A 24,044-nucleotide genomic window follows, 5' to 3' on the forward strand; every position below is an offset into this window, starting at 1 on the left:
GCTGCAGAGATGAGCGGACCTCAGCAAACCTCCATGAGCCCTTTCTTTACTGGTTGTTCGAGTAAAAGAAATAGTGATGAACAAGTGGAAAATCCTACCAAAAAGAAAAGCAAAAGCTTTAATCGCAAGTACGACATTATGTATATAAAATACGGATTTGTTGCAACGGGCGATTTGGAGACGCCAAACACACTATGTATTTTATGTGGAGAAACGCTCGCCAACGAAGCAATGAAGCCATCCAAGCTCCAAAGACACTTAAATACAAAACATCCTTCTCTCAAAGACAAACCAGTGGATTTTTTCGAAAGGAAAAAACGTGAGTTAGATTTGCAGAAGCAAGTTTTAAAGGCCACAACATCAGCTAACGTCGCTGATGATAGCCTGCATTTTAAAATGCATTGTTTTTTTCTGAAATGTTTATTAAAATTGACATAAATTGTTAACCGGTCCCTGAGCTTTTTGTTTATACTTCTGCTGGTCCTTGGCACAAAAAAGGTTGGGAACCCCTGCTCTAGAGGAGATCATGGAGGAACGGACCAATCACTGCTCTAGAGGAGATCATGGAGGAACGGACCAATCACTGCTCTAGAGGAGATCATGGAGGAACGGACCAATCACTGCTCTAGAGGAGATCCTGGAGGAACGGACCAATCACTGCTCTAGAGGAGATCATGGAGGAACGGACCAATCACTGCTCTAGAGGAGATCATGGAGGAACGGACCAATCACTGCTCTAGAGGAGATCATGGAGGAACGGACCAATCACTGCTCTAGAGGAGATCATGGAGGAACGGACCAATCACTGCTCTAGAGGAGATCATGGAGGAACGGACCAAAATACCAGCAACAGTGTAGAAAACCTTGTGAAGACTTACAGAAAACATTTGACCTCTGTCATTGCCAACAAAGGGTATATAACAAAGTATTGAGATGAACTTTAGTCATTGACCAAATACTTATTTTCCACTATAATTTACAAATAAATTCTTCATCAATTTCATTTTGTCTCATAGTTGTACGATGAGTACAACTATGGGCCAAACTAAGACAAAGAAAAATAGGAAATTACGAGAAATAAGTCGTAAAATTACGAGAATAAAGTCGTAAAATTACGAGAATAAAGTCGTACAATTACGAGAATAAAGCCATAAAATTACGAGAATAAAGTCGGAATATTACGAGAATAAAGTCGGAATAACTTGTACAATGGGTGTCTGACTAAATACTTTTTGGCCCCACTGTACCTGCTGATGCTGCATCGCCATCAGTCATTTCCAAGCAACACAACAGTTCAGTACATTTATGGAGATCTCTAGAGGTTTCACACCTGTCTCTCTGATACACTTCAGCTTTTCAAGAGTTTGAGTGAAGTCAAGTTGTTTTCTTAAATATGCATTTATTCTCAATTTATAATCCAACCACATAGACTTTATTCACATTTGGAGATGAATAAAGTATGATAAAATCACACGTGTGTGAGAGTCAACATTTCTCCCGCTTGTGGATGATCATGTGAGACTTCAAGTTACTTCTTTGAGTGAAACCTTTTCCACATATGCCGCATGAATACGGCCTCTCTCCAGTGTGGATTCTCATGTGAATCGATAATTTAAAGCGATAAGCAAAATTCTTGCCACATATTGTACAGGAAAATGGCCTCTCACCGGTGTGGATTCTCATGTGAGCAAACAGACCACTATTCTGAGTAAAGCGTTTCCCACACGTCTGACAAGAGTACGGCCTCTCGCCCGTGTGAGTTCTCATGTGTGCCACCAGAGTACATTTTTGACGGAAACTTTTCCCACAAGTTTTACAAACATATGGTTTGACACCTGTGTGGACTGTGTAGTGACGCTGCATGTTGTACATACCTCTAAACACTTTTCTGCAAACATCACATTTGACAAACTTTCTACCTGACTGAGTTTTAAAAGGAGTCTGTGACTCAGAAGAGAGGTCTGCAAGTTTCCCGCCTGGGCTGTTCCTGTGACGTTTCATGTTTGGATTCATCTCTACGTCTGTAGTTGATCCAGAGTCCAGGTTCTTGCTTTGTTCACTTAAAGGAGAGTTCTGAGAGTAAAGCTGCTCAGTGTTTGGTTCTGCTTCACTGAAGTCACTTCCCTGGTAAGTGGGAGTCAACATGAAGGTATCAGTCTCCTGCTTCAGAACCAGCTGCTCTCCATCCTGACTGCTGCAGAGTTCTGGTTCCTCCTGTTCCTCTTTAACCTGAGGAAGTTCTGGTTCCTCCTGGTCCGGGCCGGAGCTCCTCTCCTGGATACGGAGCTGCTGCTCAGAGAGATCTTCCTCCGCTTCAAAGTCTTGTTGATGTGGAAGATCTGGAGGTATTAAAAAAAAAAACTGCTTTAAATATTATTTTATTCTCCGACATCTGCAATCTCGCCAGGAAAAGCTGCTGCTTCCACCTGCCTGCGGTCCCCACCCCCCTATGGTCATCCCGCTGCTGCTTCCACCTGCCTGCGGTCCCCACCCCCCTATGGTCATCCCGCTGCTGCTTCCACCTACCTGCGGTCCTCCACCCCCCTCTGGTCATCCCGCTGCTGCTTCCACCTGCCTGCGGTCCCCCACCCCCCTCTGGTCATCCCGCTGCTGCTTCCACCTGCCTGCGGTCCCCCACCGCCCTCTGGTCATCCCGTTGCTGCTTCCACCTGCCTGCTGCCCCCCCCCCCCCCCTCTGGTCATCCCGCTGCTGCTTCCACCTGCCTGCGGTCCCCCACCCCCCTCTGGTCATCCCGCTGCTGCTTCCACCTGCCTGCGGTCCCCCACCCCCCTCTGGTCATCCCGCTGCTGCTTCCACCTGCCTGCAGTCCCCAACCCCCCTCTGGTCATCCCGCTGCTGCTTCCACCTGCCTGCGGTCCCCCACCCCCCTCTGCTCATCCCGCTGCTGCCTCCACCTGCCTGCGGTCCCCCACCCCCCTCTGGTCATCCCGCTGCTGCTTCCACCTGCCTGCGGTGCCCCACCCCCCTCTGGTCATCCCACTGCTGCTTCCACCTGCCTGCTGTCCCCCTCCCCACTCCCCTCTGGTCATCCCGCTGCTGCTTCCACCTGCCTGCTGTGGTGCTGACGTCCCCAACCCCCCCAGTCTGGCCCTCGGCAGGAGGGTCCCCCCTTATGATCCAGGTCCAGGTTTCTTCCTCCTAAAGGGGAGTTTTTCTTGCCACTGTTTTGGCTTAAACTCCCACTAGGAGAGTTTTTAAAATTGAATTGAATTGAAAAAGAATGAGAGAAATGGCTGTGATTTATATGTTCAATATTATCTTAAATTGTGAAGAAAACTTTCTCTAAAGTTGAGCATCACCCTTCCACTGACACAGACTGCCTGGATCAGTCATGCAAATGTATTTACACAAAAACACACAAAATAAATGCAATGCGAGACTTATGATTACTTACTGCTACTTTTGCTGGACCCGTAAATAATGTCTTGGTAGCTGCTGTGGTTTCTTGTTTTGATGCAACAAAATAGTTATACATTACTTAATTTTCCTCCTTGAGCTGCCACCTTATTGTGGTGGAGAGGATTGGGTGTTCCAGTGATCCCAAAAGATCAGTAAGTAGGGTCACTGAAGGCCAACAGGTCGTAGGTGATGAATGAGACAAAGCGCAGCACATAGGCACTATGATGAATGACTACGTTTACATGCATCAATAACCCTTTTCCAACCGGAATATTAGCAATAACCCGGTTTATGCACGGCCATGTAAACACCAATAACCCCTTTGAATAACTGGAATTTGCTCATATTCTGGTTTTTAAAAACCCGAATATGAACCCTGGATTACTCCTTTTCTAACCCGAATATTGGGTCATGTAAACACCAAACGGAATATCCCCATCAAACAGAACAGGAATCTGTTTTCTGTGCATGTTCTTTTCACCAGGAATCCTGGTCTTTTGAGTCCAGGAAGTTCTTATAAACACGGAGAAATGCAAGACCAGGAGGAGACTAATCACTTCATAAATGTAATGAAGGATATTAACATTTTGACATTTGTAGACGGTAGACAGTACCGGATAGCGGGATTTACAAAAAGGTGAGCGAAAAGTTGCGCGAAGCAGGATTTGTACAAACGCCAGACCAGATCAAGCTCCGCTGGAAGACGCTGAAAAAGGAGAACTACAGGGCTGTTCATTATCCGCCGTGCTGCTGTTATTGTTGTTGTTTTGAATGTGGATACAGGAAGAAGAAGCGGAAATGACGGGAATTGCGTCATGACGTTCTCCGTGCGTCGCTGGTTTGATCCAGATATCCCAAATGATTAATTACCATGTACACAGGGATAACCCTGTTTGCTCACGCATGGAAACACATTATTCCGAATGTTTCAGTAACCGGAATATTGACCATAACCCCAATTTTGACTGCATGTAAACGTAGTCAATGATAGCTTTGTTTTCCATTCCCCCTTGCCTGGGCAATCGGGGCCCCCCACGAGAGCCAGGCCTGGAGGCAGAGCTTGCTATCAAGCCTGCACCCATGGGGTCCACCTGGGCACAGCCCACAAAAGCATCGTGGGTCCCTCTTCCCATGGGCTCACCAGCTGTGGGAGGGGCCATAGAGGTCAAATGTGAGCTAGGCGGTGGCGGAAGGCAGGGACAGATATTTTGGGGCGGCAGTAGCTCAGGTGGTAGAGCGGGTCGTCCAATGATCGGAAAGTTGGCGGTTCGAATCCCGCTCCGTCCCAGTTGCTGTCGTAGTGTCCTTGGGCAAGACACCTTACCCACCTTGCCCCGTTTGAATGTGTATGAATGTTTGGTGGTGGTCAGAGGGGCCGTTTGGCACGATATGGCAGCCATGCTTCCGTCAGTCTGCAGTGCAGCCGTGGCTACAAACGTAGCAGCTGTGGCTACAAAACGTAGCTACCTCCACTGGTGAGAATGTGGATGAATGAATAATGATCTCTGTAAAGCTCTGGGTGCCTTGAAGGGCGCTATATAAAACCAAGTCATTATTCATTATTATATCGCTCTACCAAGGTGTCCGAAGTTGGTCACTATCCACAGCTCGTGATCATAGTTGAGGGTAGGCAGGTACACCGACTGGTTCATTATCATGACAGACTGATGAAGAGTCCGCATGAATGCGGACGCCACACACCGATCCGCCTATCGATATCCCACTCCATTCTTCCCTCACTTGTGAACAAGACCCCTAGATACTAGAATCCTCCACTTGGGGCAGGATCTTTTCTCTCTCTGCAGGTGGTCGTGGGTGGCTTGTAGCTTGCATTACGGAGCACAAGTCTTTCCCTGACCCTGCACCCCAACCTGAGACTTGCTGATTGGGCCGGAGCTTCGGGAGCTGTGTGCTGGCCTGCGGTCCCCACCCCTGGTCATCCCGTTGCTGCTTCCACCTGCCTGCTGTGCTGTTGCTGTCCCTGACCCACCAGTCTGGCCCTCGGCAGGAGGGTCCCCCCTTATGAGCCTGGTCCTGCTCAAGGTTTCTTCCCTCCTAAAGGGGAGTTTTTCCTTGCCACTGTTTGGCTTAAGGTTTTTCTCCCACTAGGGGAGTTTTTACCTGCCATTGTTTATGTAATAACTGCTCGGGGGTCATGTTCTGGGTATGGGTCTCTGGAAAGCGTCTAGAGACAACTCTGTTGTATTAGACGCTATATAAATAAAATTGAATTGAATTGAATTGAATCTGATTCTCGAGCCAGAGAGGACACTCCACCCTTTTCTGACTGATGATCATGGTCTCGGATTTAGAGGTGCTGATTTCCATCCCAGCTGCTTCACATTTGGCTGCAAGCCGCTCAAAAAACCCGGGGCCTCATGCACAAAAAGTGCAGCGATCCTTCTGGATTCCTGAACTGGTCCCAGCAACGCTCCGGTTCGGACCAACATGATGCTTTATTATATCCCATAATTGTGTTAAAACACAATTTGTAGCATAGAAACGGTTCTGTAAAGTTGTCTTTTAAAATAAAACTAACATGTCACTGAAAGGTTGGTTGGTATGAACTGATGTTACTCAGCAATGAATGAATACAGTTTTTATTGAATGTTTATGCTACTTTCAGAGTATTATATTAGAATTAGAATGTATTAAAGGATAGCCCCTTGAGATGTAACATCTCATTTTCAAGGGGGTCCCAAAAAACATACAACATTACAATATATCACATTACAGTACAGACATACATGACATAAAACAAACAGACATCTTGCTCAGCCTCCCACACACAACCCCTACCCACATAAGTCTAGTTACAAAGTAGACTAATTGAATAACCGAAACAATGAGATAAATATAACATAACAGAGAAAAAAGAAAAATAAATAAATAAATAGAAAAAAAGGACAAAAAAATACATAAATTAAAAACATAGGCAATTTGTTTTAAGATGAGAATATAATGACAACTTAAAACAATGAAAAAAGGTAATAGAATGCAAAAAGAGGGGAAGATTATTCCAATCTGATGGAGCTTTAAAATAAAATGATCTTTTATCAACCTCTCTAAAATTCTAGGAACAAAGAAAAAAGGAAAATTCATATGTCTGAGTGAGTATGGAGAGTTATATGGAATCATGAGTTCTTTTAAATATGGAGGAAAAACAGTGAAAATAAACACATTTAAAAAGGAACTGAAGCCAGTGAAACTGCCGTCTAGATTTGGGTTGAAACCAGTTCAATGAATCAAACATAAAACGATGTTCTGAAAAGGACAACGTAACACAAATCTACATAATGAATTAAATAATACAGTCAGAGGTTTAAGATGGGTGTCTGGAGTATTTTGATAAACAATATCTGCATAATCAACAAGTGGGTCAATGAGTTGAAAAATTAACCTTTTTCTGACAGGAAGTGAAACAGTTGATTGAACGGTAAAGTGAAGCGAGACAGCCATGTGCTTTTTTAACAGTATAATCAATGTGAGGTTTAAATGTGACTTATATAAGATGTCCCCGTCCCCCCCAGTTCCCCCTTATGATCCAGGTCCTGGTCCAGGTTTCTTCCTCCTAAAGGGGATTTTTTCTTGCCACTGTTTGGCTTAAGGTTTTTCTCCCACTAGGGGAGTTTTTACCTGCCATTGTTTATGTAATAATTGCTCGGGGGTTTATGTTCTGGGTCTCTGGAAAGTGTCTAGAGACAACATCTGTTGTATTAGACGCTATGCAAATAAAATTGAATTGAATTATATTGAGTTGGCTGCAGGTAAATGGCTTACAGTTATATAGCGCTTTCCAGCTGTACTCTTACAGTTCCAACACTGTACACCCACAAGCCCGTACACCCGTACACCCAAACACCCACACACGGTTGTCGGCGGAGCTGCCACACAACGGCGCTGGCCTTGACAACCGAGAACAACTGGGAATTCAGTGTCTTGCCCAAGGACACTTTGGTGGACACAGGAGGAACTAGGGCTGGAACCACTGACCTTCAGGAAGACTTGTAGTCAAGACCGCCTAAACAGAGACCAAGACGCAACGAAGACCGGAGAGTATCAAGACCAAGTCAAGACCAAGACTAGTTCAGCGAGACCAAAAAAGTTATTTTGCAGATATCCCAAATGATTAATTACCATGTAAACGGAATATTCCGAATGTTTCAGTAACCGGAATATTAGCAATAACCCGTATTTTGACTGCATGTAAACGTAGTCACTGAAAACGTATGTGAACAACTGCTGAAGGGAAAGGAGTGCAGACTCACACGTCTCCTCCCACCGACTGCAGAGCAGCGTAAAGAGCAGCGTAAAGGCAGCTGTGAACATCACACCAACCACAACTCACCTAAACCTCTCGCAGCTCCGTCACCCTGAACATCACTTCAACATTTCACATCTGGAAACATGGAAAAACTGACTGTTGTCTGGTTTCTTTCAGTTCTCGTAGGTACGTATGTTTCTGGCATAAATATCTGGAAAAACAAAGACATTTTTTTAAAACGTTCACAAGATGTGGTCACTTCATGACTGACTAAATAGTTCACATCTGTTTTCACAGTAACTTTCACTGTTTGTGACTTTGGAGCTGTAAATGTAACATGTTGTTTGATCAGCAGGTAACAGCCTGGAGGATGATATTACTCCCACCAGACATGAAGTATTTTCTTCAGAGGCTCGTACAGTTACTCTGTCCTGCAACTACTCAGTTAAAGCTGATAATCTGCAGTGGTATCGACAAGATCCTGGATCAACTCCTCAGTTCCTTATCCTGATCACTGATACACTAACACCAATGGTGGTGGAAGCAAAACCTCCACACCCTCGACTGACTGCTGAGCTGAACAAAGAGAGAAACCAAGTCCGTCTGCAGATCTCCTCTGCTGCAGTGTCAGACTCTGCTGTGTACTACTGTGCTCTGCAGCCCACAGTGACAGGAAACACCAAAACTCTGTACAAAAACCTGCAGGAAGACGACACAATACTCCACAACATCCACTAGAGGACCTCACACACTGTTAAAGCTCTGATTGTTGAGTCATTGGGCTGATGACAAAGACAACAGAAACATGAAGCAGCAATCTAGCAGCCAATTTTTGTTTAGGTATAGAGGTGTCAAAGTCTGGAATAGTTGGTACCAGACAATTGTCCCTATCCATCTTCAAAAGTCGCACAGTGTAGCCAAGAAAGCTCCTGCTTTTCCCACTGTTAATGTTTCTTTTGTACTTCATATTCTGTGTTGCCACTTGTTCAGAATAATATTCATATTTTCATGATCATGTCTTTATAGGTCAACAGTAATTTTTTTATTTTCATTCATGTTCTGCATGCAATTTTCATGATGTATTTTTTTTATTTTATGATTTTGTATCCTCATAACTATATTGTTAAATGTTATTAGGTGGGGGCTCCTCATAAGCCTGCTGGCTCGCTCGCTCCTCCCTGCAGTTTCTTTTAACTGCACTTATTTGTGTGATGTTATTTTTATTGAATGTGCTAAATAAAACCAAATTAAACTAAGCGGTAAAGATCAGAGACAGAGACAGAGCTGCTGAGGAAACACAAAACTATTTGATTGGTTGAGTTGAAGTGAAACAAATCATGTCAGGAGGTAATTGGCCCCGCCCACTGAACTTCAGCTCATCAATGACATTATTTCTTCCTCATTCTCCTGCAGTGGAAGAACATAGTTCATCTGCTGTCTGTCTGGCTTGAAGATCTCCAGACATTCAGCTGTTTCTGCTTCTATCTCACATTCTAGGTGAGTTTAAGAACAGGGGTTCAAGTTTTGTTGAAGCTGCTGCATTAACCACATATCCAGACTGTATTTCACTTCTTTTTTGGTTTCTTTGCTTTGCTTCTTTGCCATTGCTTATCTTACGACAGTGCGAAATAGTGATGTAGTCGAGGCCAGTGACCTGGGTTCTACCTCTGCAGATGTTGATTTCCTTGCTAGTAACACTGCTGATTTGTTGCATTCAGCTTTAGATGAAGTTGCTCCTCTGAAAAGGAGGGTTTCTAGCCACAGGAGCTTAACTCCCTGGTATAATTCAGATATCCGCATGTTGAAACAAAGCGTGCGTAAAATAGAAAGGAAGTGCTACTCTTGTAGGTCTGTAGACTCTCATCGTGAATGGAAAGATATTCTAATAGTATATAAAAAAGCCATTCGCAAAGCCAGAACAGCTTATTATTCAACGTTGATAGAGGATAACAAAAGTAACCCACGTTTTCTGTTCAGCACTGTAGCCAGGCTGACAAAGAGTCACAACTCTGTTGAGCCGTGCATTCCTGCAGCTCTCAGTAGTGAGGACTTTATGAGCTTCTTTAACAGTAAAATCACGAGAATTAGAGAAGAAATCAACCAGCCGGTTGTGGGCGTTTCTTCAGCTTTAGCGACTTCCCAAGGCTCTGACTTGTCTCTAGACTATTTTGATCCTATAGACCTCCCTGAGCTGACCTCACTCGTCAATAGAGCCAAGTCTACCACATGTATGTCAGACCCCATCCCGACTCGACTATTCAAAAATGTTTTTTCTCTTATTGGTGCGACAATACTGGACCAAATTAACCTATCCCTAAGTTTAGGATATGTACCACAGGTTTTCAAAGTCGCAGTAATTAAACCTTTACTTAAAAAACCTTCTCTTGACCCAGACACCTTAGCTAATTATAGACCAATTTCCAACCTTCCATTTGTGTCTAAAATTCTGGAAAAGGCAGTTTCAAGCCAGTTATGTGACTATTTGTATAGAAATGATCTGTTTGAAGTCTTTCAGTCAGGGTTCAGAATGCATCATAGCACAGAGACAGCACTGGTTCGAGTTACGAATGACCTCCTTATGGCCTCAGATAAGGGATTAGTGTCCATACTGGTTCTACTGGACCTCAGTGCTGCTTTTGACACTATAGATCATGGCATTTTACTGCACAGGTTAGAGCATGTTGTTGGGATTAAAGGGACAGCTCTATGTTGGTTTAAATTATACCTATCTGACAGGTTCCAGTTTGTTCATGTACATGAGGTTTCTTCAAAACAGTCAAGGGTCTGTTATGGTGTTCCGCAGGGTTCAGTGCTAGGGCCAATCTTGTTCAGTTTATACATGCAGCCGTTGGGAAGTATAATCCAGAATCACGGCATACACTTTCATTGTTATGCTGATGATACGCAGCTCTATTTGTCTATGAAGCCGGATGAAACAGAACCGTTAGTTAAACTTCAGGCATGTCTTAGGGACATCAAGGACTGGATGTCCAGAAATGTCCTGCTTCTAAATTCAGATAAAACAGAGGTTATCATTCTTGGTCCAGAGCATCTTAGGAAGGGATTAGATGGTGTTGCGATGGCTTCCAGTGCAACTGTGAGAAATCTTGGTGTTATTTTTGATCAGGATTTGTCGTTTAAACCATATGTCAATCAGGTTTGTAAAATAGCCTTTTTCCATCTCCGTAATATTGCAAAGATTAGGAAAATCCTCTCACAGAGTGATGCAGAAAAACTAGTTAATGCGTTTGTATCTTCTAGACTAGATTACTGTAATGTGTTGTTAGCAGGATGTCCAAGTAATTTGCTGAATAGGCTCCAGCTGATCCAAAATGCAGCAGCACGAGTACTGACAGGAATTAGCAGGAGAGACCACGTCTCTCCAGTGTTAGCGTCGCTCCATTGGTTACCCGTAAAATTCAGAATCCAATTTAAAATTTTATTACTTGCGTATAAAGCCCAAAACAGCTTAGCTCCGCATTATTTGCAAGACCTGATAGTGCCTTATGTTCCTGTCAGAGCTCTCCGTTCTCAGAGTGCAGGTTTACTCGTAGTTCCTAGAGTATCTAAATGTAGATTTGGAGGGCGGGCGTTCTGCTATCAGGCGCCACTACTATGGAACCAACTTCCAATCTGGGTTAAGGGGGCTGACACCACCTCCACCTTTAAAACTAAACTTAAAACATTTCTGTTTAGTAAAGCCTATAGTTAGTGTTTAGTAAACCTCTAGCTGGTGTTGGTAAATCTCTAGGTAGTGTAAACTTTAGTGTGTCAGAGTCGCTCCTGTGGTTTCTTGTGCTGGCCCCCCCTTCTCCTCCCTTTTCTCTCTTTTGTCCATGTTGCAGCATCCTTTGCCGGACACCGGAACCTGCAGGTGGTCGTGGGTGGCTTGTAGCTTGCATTACGGAGCACAAGTCTTTCCCCGACCCTGCACCCCAACCTGGGACTTGCTGATTGGGCCGGAGCTTCGGGAGCTGCGTGCTGGCCTGCGGTCCCCACCCCTGTTCATCCCGTTGCTGGCCCCCCCTTCTCCTCCCTTTTCTCTCTTTTGTCCTGCAGGTGGTCGTGGGTGGCTTGTAGCTTGCATTACGGAGCACAAGTCTTTTCCTGACCCTGCACCCCAACCTGGGACTTGCTGATTGGGCCGGAGCTTCGGGAGCTGCGTGCTGGCCTGCGGTCCCCACCCCCGGTCATCCCGTTGCTGCTTCCACCTGCCTGCTGTGCTGTTGCCGTCCCTGACCCACCAGTCTGGCCCTCGGCAGGAGGGTCCCCCCTGATGAGCCTGGTCCTGCTCAAGGTTTCTTCCCTCCTAAAGGGGAGTTTTTCCTTGCCACTGTTTGGCTTAAGGTTTTTCTCCCACTAGGGGAGTTTTTACCTGCCATTGTTTATGTAATAACTGCTCGGGGGTCATGTTCTGGGTATGGGTCTCTGTAAAGCGTCTAGAGACAACTCTGTTGTATTAGACGCTATATAAATAAAATTGAATTGAATTGAATAGAATGGAAATCATGTTTTCATTTTCTCCACTTTTTCCAGGACTAATAGCTGGAGACACAATCTCTCCTGAACAAGATGAAGTCAGTGGAATAGAAGCTTCTGTAACGCTCACATGCAACTATCAGACAAGTAGCAGTGGTGCTCGTCTTAACTGGTACAAACATCATTCTGTCCTTACTGTAGTCTGTTGTCTTTGTGAAATGGAAATGCCCCCAAATAAATTATTTTTCCAGGATGTCCGCAATCACCACTCTCATAAGTACAACACTGTGAACAACAAAAACTTTTGTTGTCTAGGTCCCGGTCTCTCATCACCAGGAGGAGAGACTGCCCTCCATCACCGGAGACACACTCTGGATTCCTGCAGCAGCTGCAGCTGACTAATATCAGACTCTGAAAGTTGCATAAACATTCAATACAAACTTTTTTGCTGAGTCACATCAGTTCTTACCAACCAACTTTTCAGTGACATGTTAGTTTTATTTTAAAAAGACAACTTTAGGGAACCAAATTTTATTTTAACACAGTTATGGGATGTTTAGGATCTGGCTTTGATCTCGAGTAGTCGTCCCATACGGTCGTCATGGTGACAGAGATGTCCGACCTGTTCCAGTTCAGGACAGAGATCCAGAAGATCCTCTTGGTACCTAAACCAGCTGATGGTCCAGTCTTAGTCCTGGACCAGCAGATCTACCTGGTCCCTGAAGACTCGCTCCTGGTGCTGCATCAGCAGGTTCCTCTGATACCCCTTTTACACCAAGCTGGTTCCAGGGCTGGTGCTAGTGCTGGTGCTAGAGCCGGTTCGCGGTTGGTTCTAAGTAAGAACCGGTTGAGAACCGTTTGCTTTTACACAAGCTGGTGCTGGCCAGCAGCTGGCCAGAGAGCCACGTCATCACGTTACTGTATACGTCACCACCACTCCCCCTTGTTTCCATCCCCACCCTGATCAGGAAGCTGAGAGCCAAAAGCTGTTTTAATTTCAGCTGTAAAACCAAAGAACTGGTGCTAAGTCTGGCTCTAGCCCAGAACCAGCCCTGGAACCAGCTTGGTGTAAAAGGGGTATAACAGAACCAAGGCTGCCATTGTGATTGACAGGTCTCATCGTTGTGCTCCTGCCTTTACAGGACTGTCTCAGAAAATTAGAATATTGTGATAAAGTTCTTTATTTTCTGTAATGCAATTAAAAAAACAAAAAAGTCATACATTCTGGATTCATTAGAAATCAACTGAAATATTGAAGCCTTTTATTATTTTAATATAGCTGATTATGGTTTACAGTTTAAGATTAAGATTCCCAGAATATTCTAATTTTTTGAGATAGGATATTTGAGTTTTCTTAAACTGTAAGCCATGATCAGCAATATTAAAATAATAAAAGGCTTGCAATATTTCAGTTGATTTGTAATGAATCCAGAATGGATGACATTTTTGTTTTCGTAATTGCATTACAGAAAATCACAATATTCTAATTTTCTGAGACAGTCCTGTATATGTTCATGTGGTGGATTCATGTGGTGGTGAACTTGTTGACGTCACGTTTCCTCATATTCTGGACTTCACTGCATCACCAGTGAGCGTCGCCAACGGACCAAACCTCAGAAAAGTGCGTACGCCAGACTTGATGTGTGAGTGAAGGACCGCAACTTTTCACGTCCAAGTCACTTTTTGAAAATCCGACCGAGCGTAGTAAGTGGCGTATGCACATTTTCTGCGTGCCGCACATTTTGTACATGAGGCCGCAGGGAATCATCCCCACCACACACAGTCATGGTGGTGCACAGCTTCCCCTCCTGAGCTGCTGGGTGTTGGACCAGAATCTTTTTGAAGAAGCCCAGAAGTCGTTGTTTTTACTCATTATACGAGGTCTTTAGAGCTGCACCTTGCTCCTCACCTAGGACCTATTTATCTTGGGGGATCCTACCAGGGGCATAAAGCCCTGGACAACTGAGCTCCTAGAATCTTTGGAACACGTTACCCCCCCATGTTATTCTTTGTTTTTCACTTAATAGAGAATTACGGTGGCCGAGACCCGCCATTGCTGAAAATTAAAGAAACGCTGCAAATAAAAACAAACGCCGCTGCAAATAAAATAAACGCTTTGCAAATAAAAGAAACGCTGCAAATATAAAGAAACGCCGCTGCAAATAAAAAAAAACGACGCAAATAAATAAGCCACAACAGAAGTGAATTACCGGGGACTATTTTTGCTGATGCACCGGTGTTTTTTACGTGAGAGGAGAAGAAGATGAAGAGGACGTAAGTGAAAAGGAAGAAATAAGAAGAGCGAGGAATAAGAAGAACAACGAACGAGAAAATAAGTGAAAAGGTTAGTGTTCAACATCGCTACGTGTCATTTTTTAATGTGCAACACCGGTGAATCGGCAAAAATAGTTCCCGGTAATTCACTTCCGTCGTGGCTTTTTTATTTGCGTCTTTTTTTTTGCAGCAGCAGCAGCAGAGTTTATTTTATTTGCAGCGGGATTTCTTTATATTTACAGCGTTTCCTTTATTTGCAGCGGCGTTTGTTTCTGTTTGCAGCATTTATTTTATTTGCCAAGCGTTTCTTTTATTTGCAGCTGCGTGGTTGAAATCAATTTAATTCAAATCAAACCTTTGTGTGTGTGTGTGTGTGTGTGTGTGTGTGTGTGTGTGTGTGTGTGTGTGTGTGTGTGTGTGTGTGTTAACATTCCTCACCTGTGTGGATTTTCACGTGAGACCGCAAGTGACTTCTTCGAGTGAAATCTTTTCCACATTTTCCACAGGAATACGGCCTCTCTCCAGTGTGGTTTCTCATGTGGGCCAACAGACTGCTCTTGTGAGTATAACTTTTCCCACAAGCTTTACAATCGTACGGCTTCACGCCTGTGTGGATTATGTAGTGACGCTGCATGTCGTACTTATTTCTAAATGCTTTTCCACACACGCCACATTTGACTGACTTTTTACCAGACCGAGATTTAAACTGACTCTGTGACCCGGCAGAGAGGTCAACAACTATACCGTCAGGTCTGTTCCTGTGACAGCTCGTGTTTGGATTCATCTCTATGTCTGTAGTTGATCCAGAGTCCAGGTTCTTGCTTTGTTCCTGATTTGAACTCTCAGCTACAGCAGAATCGTGAGAGTAAAGCTGCTCAGTGTTTGGTTCTGCTTCACTGAAGTCACATTCCTGGTAAGTGGGAGTCAACGTTAGGGTATCAGTCTCCTGCTTCAGAACCAGCTGCTCTCCATCCTGACTGCTGCAGAGTTCTGGATCCTCCTGTTCCTCTTTAACCTGAGGAAGTTCTGGTTCCTCCTGGTGCGGGCCGGAGCTCTTGTCTGGGTTGTAGAGCTGCGGCTCAGAGAGATCTTCCTCCTCCTTACATTCATGTTGCTGGGGGAGGTCTGGAGATAGAAAGGAAAAAAACCAAAAAGGTTGCTAATTTAGACCAGCGTCTTCATTTTTTTAACATTTTTTTTAATTTCAGAAACAGCAGGAAATTGTTTCAAATAGATTAAAGAACAAGGAAATAAAAATAATAAAATAAGGTTTTCAATCAATCAAATAGGGCTTGGTCGTCTTGACGTCATCACTTGGCGGAGCCGCCATGTTGGAAGCTACCTGAGCTGCTCTTCCGAACACTGAGCACCGTGTACAGACGTGCTCCCTTTTCGTTGTGTCTTACTTGTAATCGTTACTGTGGCAGGGTGGAGGAGGTGCAGCCACTCAGGTGATGAGTCACAGGTGTGGCCCATCAAACTCTCCACCCTGCCAGCCTTGATAAGGCGGGGCTGGACAGCAGCAAAGGGGGTCGGAGGAGCTGCTGCTGAGGAGTTGTGTGATGCTGTGCTTATGCACGTGTGGAGGTGATTTTGCTGAATAAAAGGGTTCTGCACTAAACTCCGTGTCCTCTCTATCCTGTCGATCGGGCCCCCATAGCACCCGCAGTGCTACAGTTACTTTCCGTTATTCTGTAACCATGGTAACCCGTTGCTGTGTTGTAGCTGCAGCAGCTCCACACATAACAGACGTGGGGAAAACATCGCTAATGGTTTAACTTTTCAACGCTTTCCTGCTTGGAGGAAGAACCACGGAGACCAAGTATCTGAGATAACAGAGTAAAAGAGTCGTCGGCTCGCTTAGATCGTGGCTGTAAGACGACCAAATATAACCTTCCACAGTAAACCACAAACAAACACTCACACAGACCGGGGTCAGATCATTCACACAGGTTTTATTCCCCACTTCTCCAGCTAAACGCAGTTCCTGGCCAGCTCTCTGCGGTGCGATTAACCCCAACCTGCAGATAAAACTAGTTTGTTGAGGAAAAAATATTAACTCTATTTGTAGCTGCAGAGGAAAAAAATAATCTCACAAGGAAAACAAAAATATTGCTCACGCCTCGGAGCCTCTTCCGCTTAATATAGCAGTCAAAAAAAAGAAAAGAAAAAGGTAAGAGTAATACAAAACATGTACTGTATGTTGTACTATTATACTAATTTATTGAAACACATGGCGAGTCGAACATTTACCAAAGCAGCTGCCAAACACTCCTAAACAAGGTAGCCGGAGAAGTGGGTTGTGCAGAACTGCGGCAGTAAATCCCTTATAAAGAGTGGCGCTCCGACGAGGAGCTACACTTTTCAGTAAGGATTTCATATGGATCCAAACCATTAATAATCATTATTTTCTCCATATACCGCTACCTGGCTTCCTTGTTTAAGGTATCCCGGTAAGTTCCTTTCCGGCATTTTAACATCTTTTTTTTGCGTTCCGTCCGTTCACTTGGTGCTACTACACTGCTACTACACTGCTGTTTGTTTACACTCATGAGGCTGCCAACACGGCCGCCGCATCCCAGAATGCACCTTGGTGACCAAGCCCTATACAAAACCAAAAGATTTCCATAACTTACTTCTGATTAATTAATTTAATTAGTAATTAATTTTTAATATTATGTTTATTATTTTAACAATTTCTTCTTTAAAAAAAAAAGTGTTGTACTGTTATTATTATCAAAATGTGAAGACGATCATTTCAACTGCAGGGATTGTGGGACCGTCTTGGACACGTTCTATAAATTGCAGTTCTATGCTCACCAGATGTCTTGATGTTGTCAATCTGACCGACCAATCATAGCGAATTAAGGGCAGTGACACGCCTTCCTACCCGCCTCCTTGTTTGTGTGTGTAGCAGGGGCGCATGGAGAGCGATGGCTGAAAGCCAAACGGAGTTGGTCGCAAAAATCATTCCTCCCTTATAGAGAGAATACGCATGACGTCACAGATGCGACTTCACAGTACTCGAGTTGTAAAAAATAATCAGGGGGGGTGGTGGATTTTATCATATGGGGACAGATCATTTGTGCTGATTACAAATAATATAATATATTGTTATGTTATGTTATGAATCTTTATTTCGGATTGTACACACTTTTTGCAGAACAAAATGAAAAGGAAAGAAAAAACAACATTTCTTTTGCCGAAAAAGTGTAGGCTGAAGCCGTAGCTTATAGTGCCTACCCTTTTTTCTTATGATCAGCAAAATATGAGACATTAGCTTTTACTCCGTGGAAGCAAACAATACATAAAGAAGACAAAAATAAGTAAGACAAAATATAAAAGTGACGTTTCACATTCTAGAATGTTTTTGATAGTATATTTTATAATTATAGTGTTTTATATTTATTACAAATAATAGCAGTGACCAAAACAGCTGCAGAAATACTGCAGGAATGACATAGCAGCAGTTAAATGCAGCCTTCTGTAAGCTTTAAATATCCACTGGGCTTACATCAAATACATCAAAACACAACAATAAAAAACACTTTTCTGAACTTATCAATATGACTCTGTCCTTCACAGGATAAGTAACATGGATCACTGCAAAAACTCACAATCTTAACAAGAATATTTGTCTTATTTCAAGTTAAAAGGTCTCATTTTAGTAAAAAAAAAAATCTCATTACACTTAAAACAAGACTAATCACTGGAAAAAACAACAATTTTCACCTGTTTCAAGTAGATTTTCACTTGAAATAAGTAGAAAAATCTGCCAGTGGAACAATATTTTTTTGCTTGTAATAAGAAGATAAATCTTGTCCCACTGGCAGATTTTCCTACTTATTTCAAGTACTTGAAACAGGTGAAAATTGTCAAATAAGTTATTTTTCTGGTGATGACTCTAAATGTTGAAATAGCAGTAAAACCACATTCATTGATGAAATGAGATAAGGGATGGAAAGGGGGGATGGCAGTTTTACAGGGGGGATGATTTGGACCGTTTTTATTTCAGGGGGGGATGCCATCCCCCCTCATCCCCTCTCAACTCCAGTACTGGTAACGCCCACTGAGTGTCAGAAAGACTGAGTGTCAGAAAGACTGAGTGTCAGCGTAAACATTCAGTTTGAGCAACTGGAAAACATCTAAAATGGGAAAGAGCTGTTGTGCGATCGACTGTACTCATAGATTTAGCAAGAAATCAGAGTTATCGTTTTACAGACTGACGAAAAATAAGCTTAAGAGAAACAAATGGATCGCTGCAATTCACAGAAACAACTGGATTCCAGGCACCGAAACGTGGATTTGTGGTTCCCATTTAGTATGAGGTAATGTTGGATTTTTGGGTAGCTAACATTAAACGGTCAAATCATAAAGTTCGGTGTCCTCATCACTTTAATTTCACAACAAATCCCGCCTTGAAGTCGGACCAAGCGTCAAGACTTTTGTAAGCCTTCAAGCTTTGCTTCGTGTATTGCCCCGGCGTAGAAATGAAGTACATATAAATATCAGGAAACTGGATTCGTGGCCAAATATTAATGTCCATGGACCACTGGTTCTTGGTAACTGTACCAAATATTAATGTCCATGGACCACTGGTTCTTGGGGTAACTGTAGCAAATATTAATGTCCATGGACCACTGGTTCTTGTAACTGTACCAAATATTAATGTCCATGGACCACTGGTTCTGGGGTAACTGTAGCAAATATTAATGTACATGGACCACTAGTTCTTGGGGTAACTGTACCAAATATGAATGTACATGGACCACTGGTTCTTGGTTTTAGATCCCCATTAGCGGACGCAAAACACCAGCTAGTCTTCCTGGGGTCCATGAAGATTAAAAGTACATTCATATAAAAGCACAACTATATATGGGTGGTTGACGAATAACAAAATTCTGACTGTCCGTGTGTCACACACTAATAAAATGTTTTATTTTTTCAGAATATATATTTAAATGTTGTCCCTCTGATAAGATATTGTACAATAATACCAAAGATGTTGTGGGTGTATTAAGATTTCTACTTATAATTTTGATCCAAACATCAAAAATGTCATGCGGTGTGACTGTCCGGCATATGTGTGCCCTCAGAAATATGCACATATTTCAAAATAAATTATAAATATTTGATAGTTTTACAGTGCATATAAAATAATAAAGTGTTATCAATAGCCACATAAAGTGTTGATGGCTATGCACAATGTCAAAACAAGTTATGACCAAATACATTTTGTCCACAAAATGGATGTCATACGGTGTGACACTAAAATGTGTATTTTGAACGGGCAATAATTTGGACATCTTAATGATGAAGAGGACCACGCCCAACCAGGAAGTTACAGTAACATCTCTGGAGTGACTTGCAAATTCATGAGGTGAGGTCTGTTTTTTTATGTTTAGTTAAAAACCTATGAATCTGACAAAACCAATAGTGGTAAATATTTTGTGTCTTACGGTGTGACAGTATTTGCATAAAAAAAAAAAAAATTTTCTCAGATTTTACTCATTAATTCTTAATAATCACTGCTGCTATGTGGCTAATTACATGCTAGCTATAGGCTAGCAGTTTTTAGTTTGCTAATAAATTAGCTAAACTGATCAAGATGTCATACGGTGTGACAATGTGTCATGTGGTGTGACAGGTTTTCCAAGTCACACCATATGACATGCCTGTCACACCGTATGACATTCACTTTATTTTACATGAATATTTGGTAACTTTACAATAAGGGTCCTTTAATTAATGCTAGTTAATACATTATTAAGCATTAATTAACATTTAAAAATATATTAAAAATCATTATTATGCATTAGTAAGCAATAAATTAATGTTTATTACTAAAAGCTAGTTCATAAATTATTAAGCATAATAATGTAATTAGTTATCATTATGTATGCATTACTCTTAATTATTATTAATTATACATTAGTTAATATATTAATGCTTAATAATGTGCTAACTAACATTAATTAAAGAACCCTTATTGTAAAGTCTTACCGAATATTTATATATTTAAAATGTTTCAGAGAAAAAAATATTATCTATATGATGAATAATATACTTTACAAGTTTATATTTAATGCAACCATGTTTTACAGTTGTCCATACTGTTCTAAAAGATTTTTTTCCTGCATTTCTTGTCAGAGTGAGGCACATATGTCCAGCAAGGAAAGGACACGCAAGTACAGGGAAAGACTGAATGCAGACCCTGTGACGAGAGAGGATATCCTCAGGGAAAGAAGAAAAAAGTAAATAGATTATGCCAGTTCACATATTACAGACACAGGAGAGGTTGAAGGTCTCTAGGCCACAACCAGCATAGTAATAGCATAGTAATAATGTGATTACTATTACAACTACTTACTACAGTATGATATTGAATCTGAAATTAAATGTTAAAAAATCTTAGTCATTATATATTTTCCTTTAACAGGTATGAAGAGAAGAAACAAAAAGGAAAAAATGACCCTCGCAGTGTCAAATCACTTCCTCCTTCTAAGCAAGACACATTGACACAAGACTTCATTATATGAAGTTCATATGTAGCCTGTTTCCACAGTTGTTGTTTTTGTATTGAATACAACACTTTTTGAATTGACATATTGTGGTGTGTGGTGTTTAGTTCTAAACATGTGAACTACAATGTTCTGTAACTGTACAGCACTTTGATGGAAAGTGCTCTATAAATTAAAATTATTATTTCTATTATTACAAAACAAATTTTAAATGTCATGATTGATGTGATTAATGTATGAATTTGACATTCTAATTAACTGTTTGCTACAAAGGTGTCACTGTCATTCATAGCTCAGTGTTGTTCTGTTAATTCATTCATACACACTATTTTTTATGTTCATTCATGATTGATGTGATTAATGTATGAATTTTACATTATTATTGAACCATTATTTGGAATTCATATGTAGCCTGTTTCCACAGTTGTTTTGTTTTTGTATTGAATACATATAAAACACTTTTTGAATTGATATATTGTGGTGTGGTGCAGTTTATCATGTGTGTGACAATCATGTCATTTGGTGTGACACTCATGTCATTTGGTGTGACGTTCACAATTTTGAAAAAAAACCCAGCTTTGTTAGTGATAAATCATGAAAATATCAATAGAACACAAGGGAATTAGTATCAGCAAGACTCTCAAGCATTTTCTTACAGTTGTCAAAAGGTTTACCAGAATTAATCTAAAGTATCTTGAAATATTGAGGAGTGATGTCCTCCTTTACATGATGGTATAGAAAAATAAACCAAAATATACAAAATTGTCACAAGGAAATGTTAAATATCAAAGCAGTAATGATTAAAATGTTTGATGAATTGAATTAGAAAAAATATAAGTACTCCATTTTCATTTTATATGAAATAACTTTCACGTCACACCGCATGACAGTTTAAGGCACAGATATAGCGAATTCATGAAAAAAATGCATATTTCAACACTAATCTAAAAGAACACATATATATTTGGAAAGTTAAGAGTTATAACAACACAAAAAAATAATTTTCAGGATAATATTTGAAGTTTTTGAAAAAATACTTTTTTTTGGCTTATTCGTCAACCACCCATATATACTTCATATAATACTTTACATTTTAAATGTATGAATACATAACTAAATACATAAGTAAATACAATTACATCACTCCATTAGTGTAAATAAGTATATTTATATAAATATTTATATGGGCATGTGTGTACAAATATATAGAAATATTCAACTATGTGTATGTATGTATAAGTATGTGTGTGAGTATAATTACAGTATATAATAATAATAATAATAATAATAATAATAATAATAATACTGTTATTTAACAGTGTGAGTACAGTGTGTGAGTATTTATAAATACAGGTTAATGATCAGTGAATGGGGGTAGGACTAAATAAGTTTACACTTCTTCCTACTACTTTTTTGGCACATGGAAATCAAGATAGCAAGTTTTAAAGGATGAAATTCTTTGTTTTGTTGTTTTGTTTTCTTAAACTTCTTATGAAGTGTTGTTTTTTTTAGTTTTTTTTTTTACATGTACAAAAATAAAATAAATCAAATCAAAGCCCCCCCACCCACATCATTACACCAGCAACATCACTGTAGTGGCAACCATCACAACCTGCAACTACATTGCAATAAATCACAAAATGTATATCAAACATATATATTAAACATTGTTTATGTCTGTACCCAAAAGTAACCTTTTTAAAACAGTCTCTGCTTGTTGCTTTAGTAATGGCATAAGGCAACCTGTTCCACTGTGAGATGAACCTGGACATACAATAATAATAAGTGAATCATATTCATGTGTTAGTTTATTCAGACTTTTACAGAGTAACAATCCCGTTTGTGTTCAGGTTTCATACCTGTAATGTGTAGTTTTATTAGTGGTTTCATACCTGTAATGTGTAGTTTGATCATGGTTTCATTCCTGTAATGTGTAGTTTGATCATGGTTTCGTACCTGTAATGTGTAGTTTTATTAGTGGTTTCGTACCTGTAATGTGTAGTTTGATCATGGTTTCGTACCTGTAATGTGTAGTTTGATCATGGTTTCATTCCTGTAATGTGTAGTTTGATCATGGTTTCATACCTGTAATGTGTAGTTTTATTAGTGGTTTCATACCTGTAATGTGTAGTTTTATTAGTGGTTTCATACCTGTAATGTGTAGTTTGATCATGGTTTCCCACCTGTAATGTGTAGTTTGATCGTGGTTTCATACCTGTAATGTGTAGTTTGATCGTGGTTTCGTACCTGTAATGTGTAGTTTGATCTGAGGTTTCCAGGTGATTTCCAACAGTCTTCTCTGTCGGTCGATCTCTTCTTCGTACTGAACGATGGTTTTTTCAAACTCTGTGAATATTTCTCCAGCAGCAGCAGTTAGTCGCTTGATGATAAACTCTCTCAGACACTGAACCTGAGACATTGTCGCTGCAGGGACTCAGATATTCATCTGAAACACAGAAATATAACAGTCTTCAAGCGGCGTTCACGCGTGTTAGCGACTGATTGTTTATGTTTACTTCCGCTGGTGTCACGCTGTTACCGGTCCGACGGTGGACACGAGCTGTTCCCGGAAATAGCGACTGGCCGCTAGATACTGCTCTCCTTTGACTCCCATGTTAAAATGTCCAACTTTTGAGCAGAAATAAACATATTTAGCGCCTAGTTTAAAAATATGTTTGGGTCTCATTAATTTGATTTCACACCCATCAAAACTTTGAGGAGGATGAATTTTTTTGTACCACGCCAGGGAAATTTATATAAAGCGTTACATTTTTCATTATTATTATTATTATTATTATTATTATTATTATTATTATTATTATTATTATTATTATTATTATTATTATTATTATTATTATTATTATTATTATTATTATATACTGTAATTATACTCACACACATACTTATACATGCATACATACATACACATAGTTGAATATTTCTATATATTTGTACACACATGCACATATAAATATTTATATAAATATACTTATTTACACTATACTGTATCTGCTCTATATCTATGTATATATCTACTTACACACATAATCACACCACACATATATATATGTACACCCATACATAC

The 24,044-nt window shown here is 41.0% G+C and overlaps 1 protein-coding gene across 1 annotated transcript; it reads right to left on the minus strand.

The window, feature by feature from the left end:
- Window positions 1-1,469: 1,469 nt before the first annotated feature.
- On the minus strand, window positions 1,470-23,473 carry LOC133453150 (zinc finger protein ZFP2-like). The gene is made up of 3 exons (XM_061733045.1): window positions 23,207-23,473; window positions 14,877-15,563; window positions 1,470-2,339 (listed from the first exon to the last, which is right to left on the minus strand). The coding sequence occupies exons 1-3, from the start codon at window positions 23,376-23,378 to the stop codon at window positions 1,486-1,488; spliced, it is 1,713 nt and encodes a 570-aa protein (XP_061589029.1). The 5' UTR covers window positions 23,379-23,473; the 3' UTR covers window positions 1,470-1,485.
- Window positions 23,474-24,044: the final 571 nt, after the last annotated feature.

The sequence above is a fragment of the Cololabis saira genome, chromosome 10 (assembly GCF_033807715.1).
Source record: "Cololabis saira isolate AMF1-May2022 chromosome 10, fColSai1.1, whole genome shotgun sequence".
Classification (NCBI taxonomy): Eukaryota; Metazoa; Chordata; class Actinopteri; order Beloniformes; family Belonidae; genus Cololabis; species Cololabis saira.

Excerpts from the sequence above, each read along its gene's own strand:
- LOC133453150 (XM_061733045.1), bottom strand. The coding sequence starts at position 23,378 with ATGTCTCAGGTTCAGTGTCTGAGAGAGTTTATCATCAAGCGACTAACT. Across the intron at positions 15,564-23,206 it reads GATCAAACTACACATTACAG|ACCTCCCCCAGCAACATGAA; the intron begins GTACGAAACCAC and ends TTCTATCTCCAG. Across the intron at positions 2,340-14,876 it reads TCACGTGAAAATCCACACAG|ATCTTCCACATCAACAAGAC; the intron begins GTGAGGAATGTT and ends TAATACCTCCAG.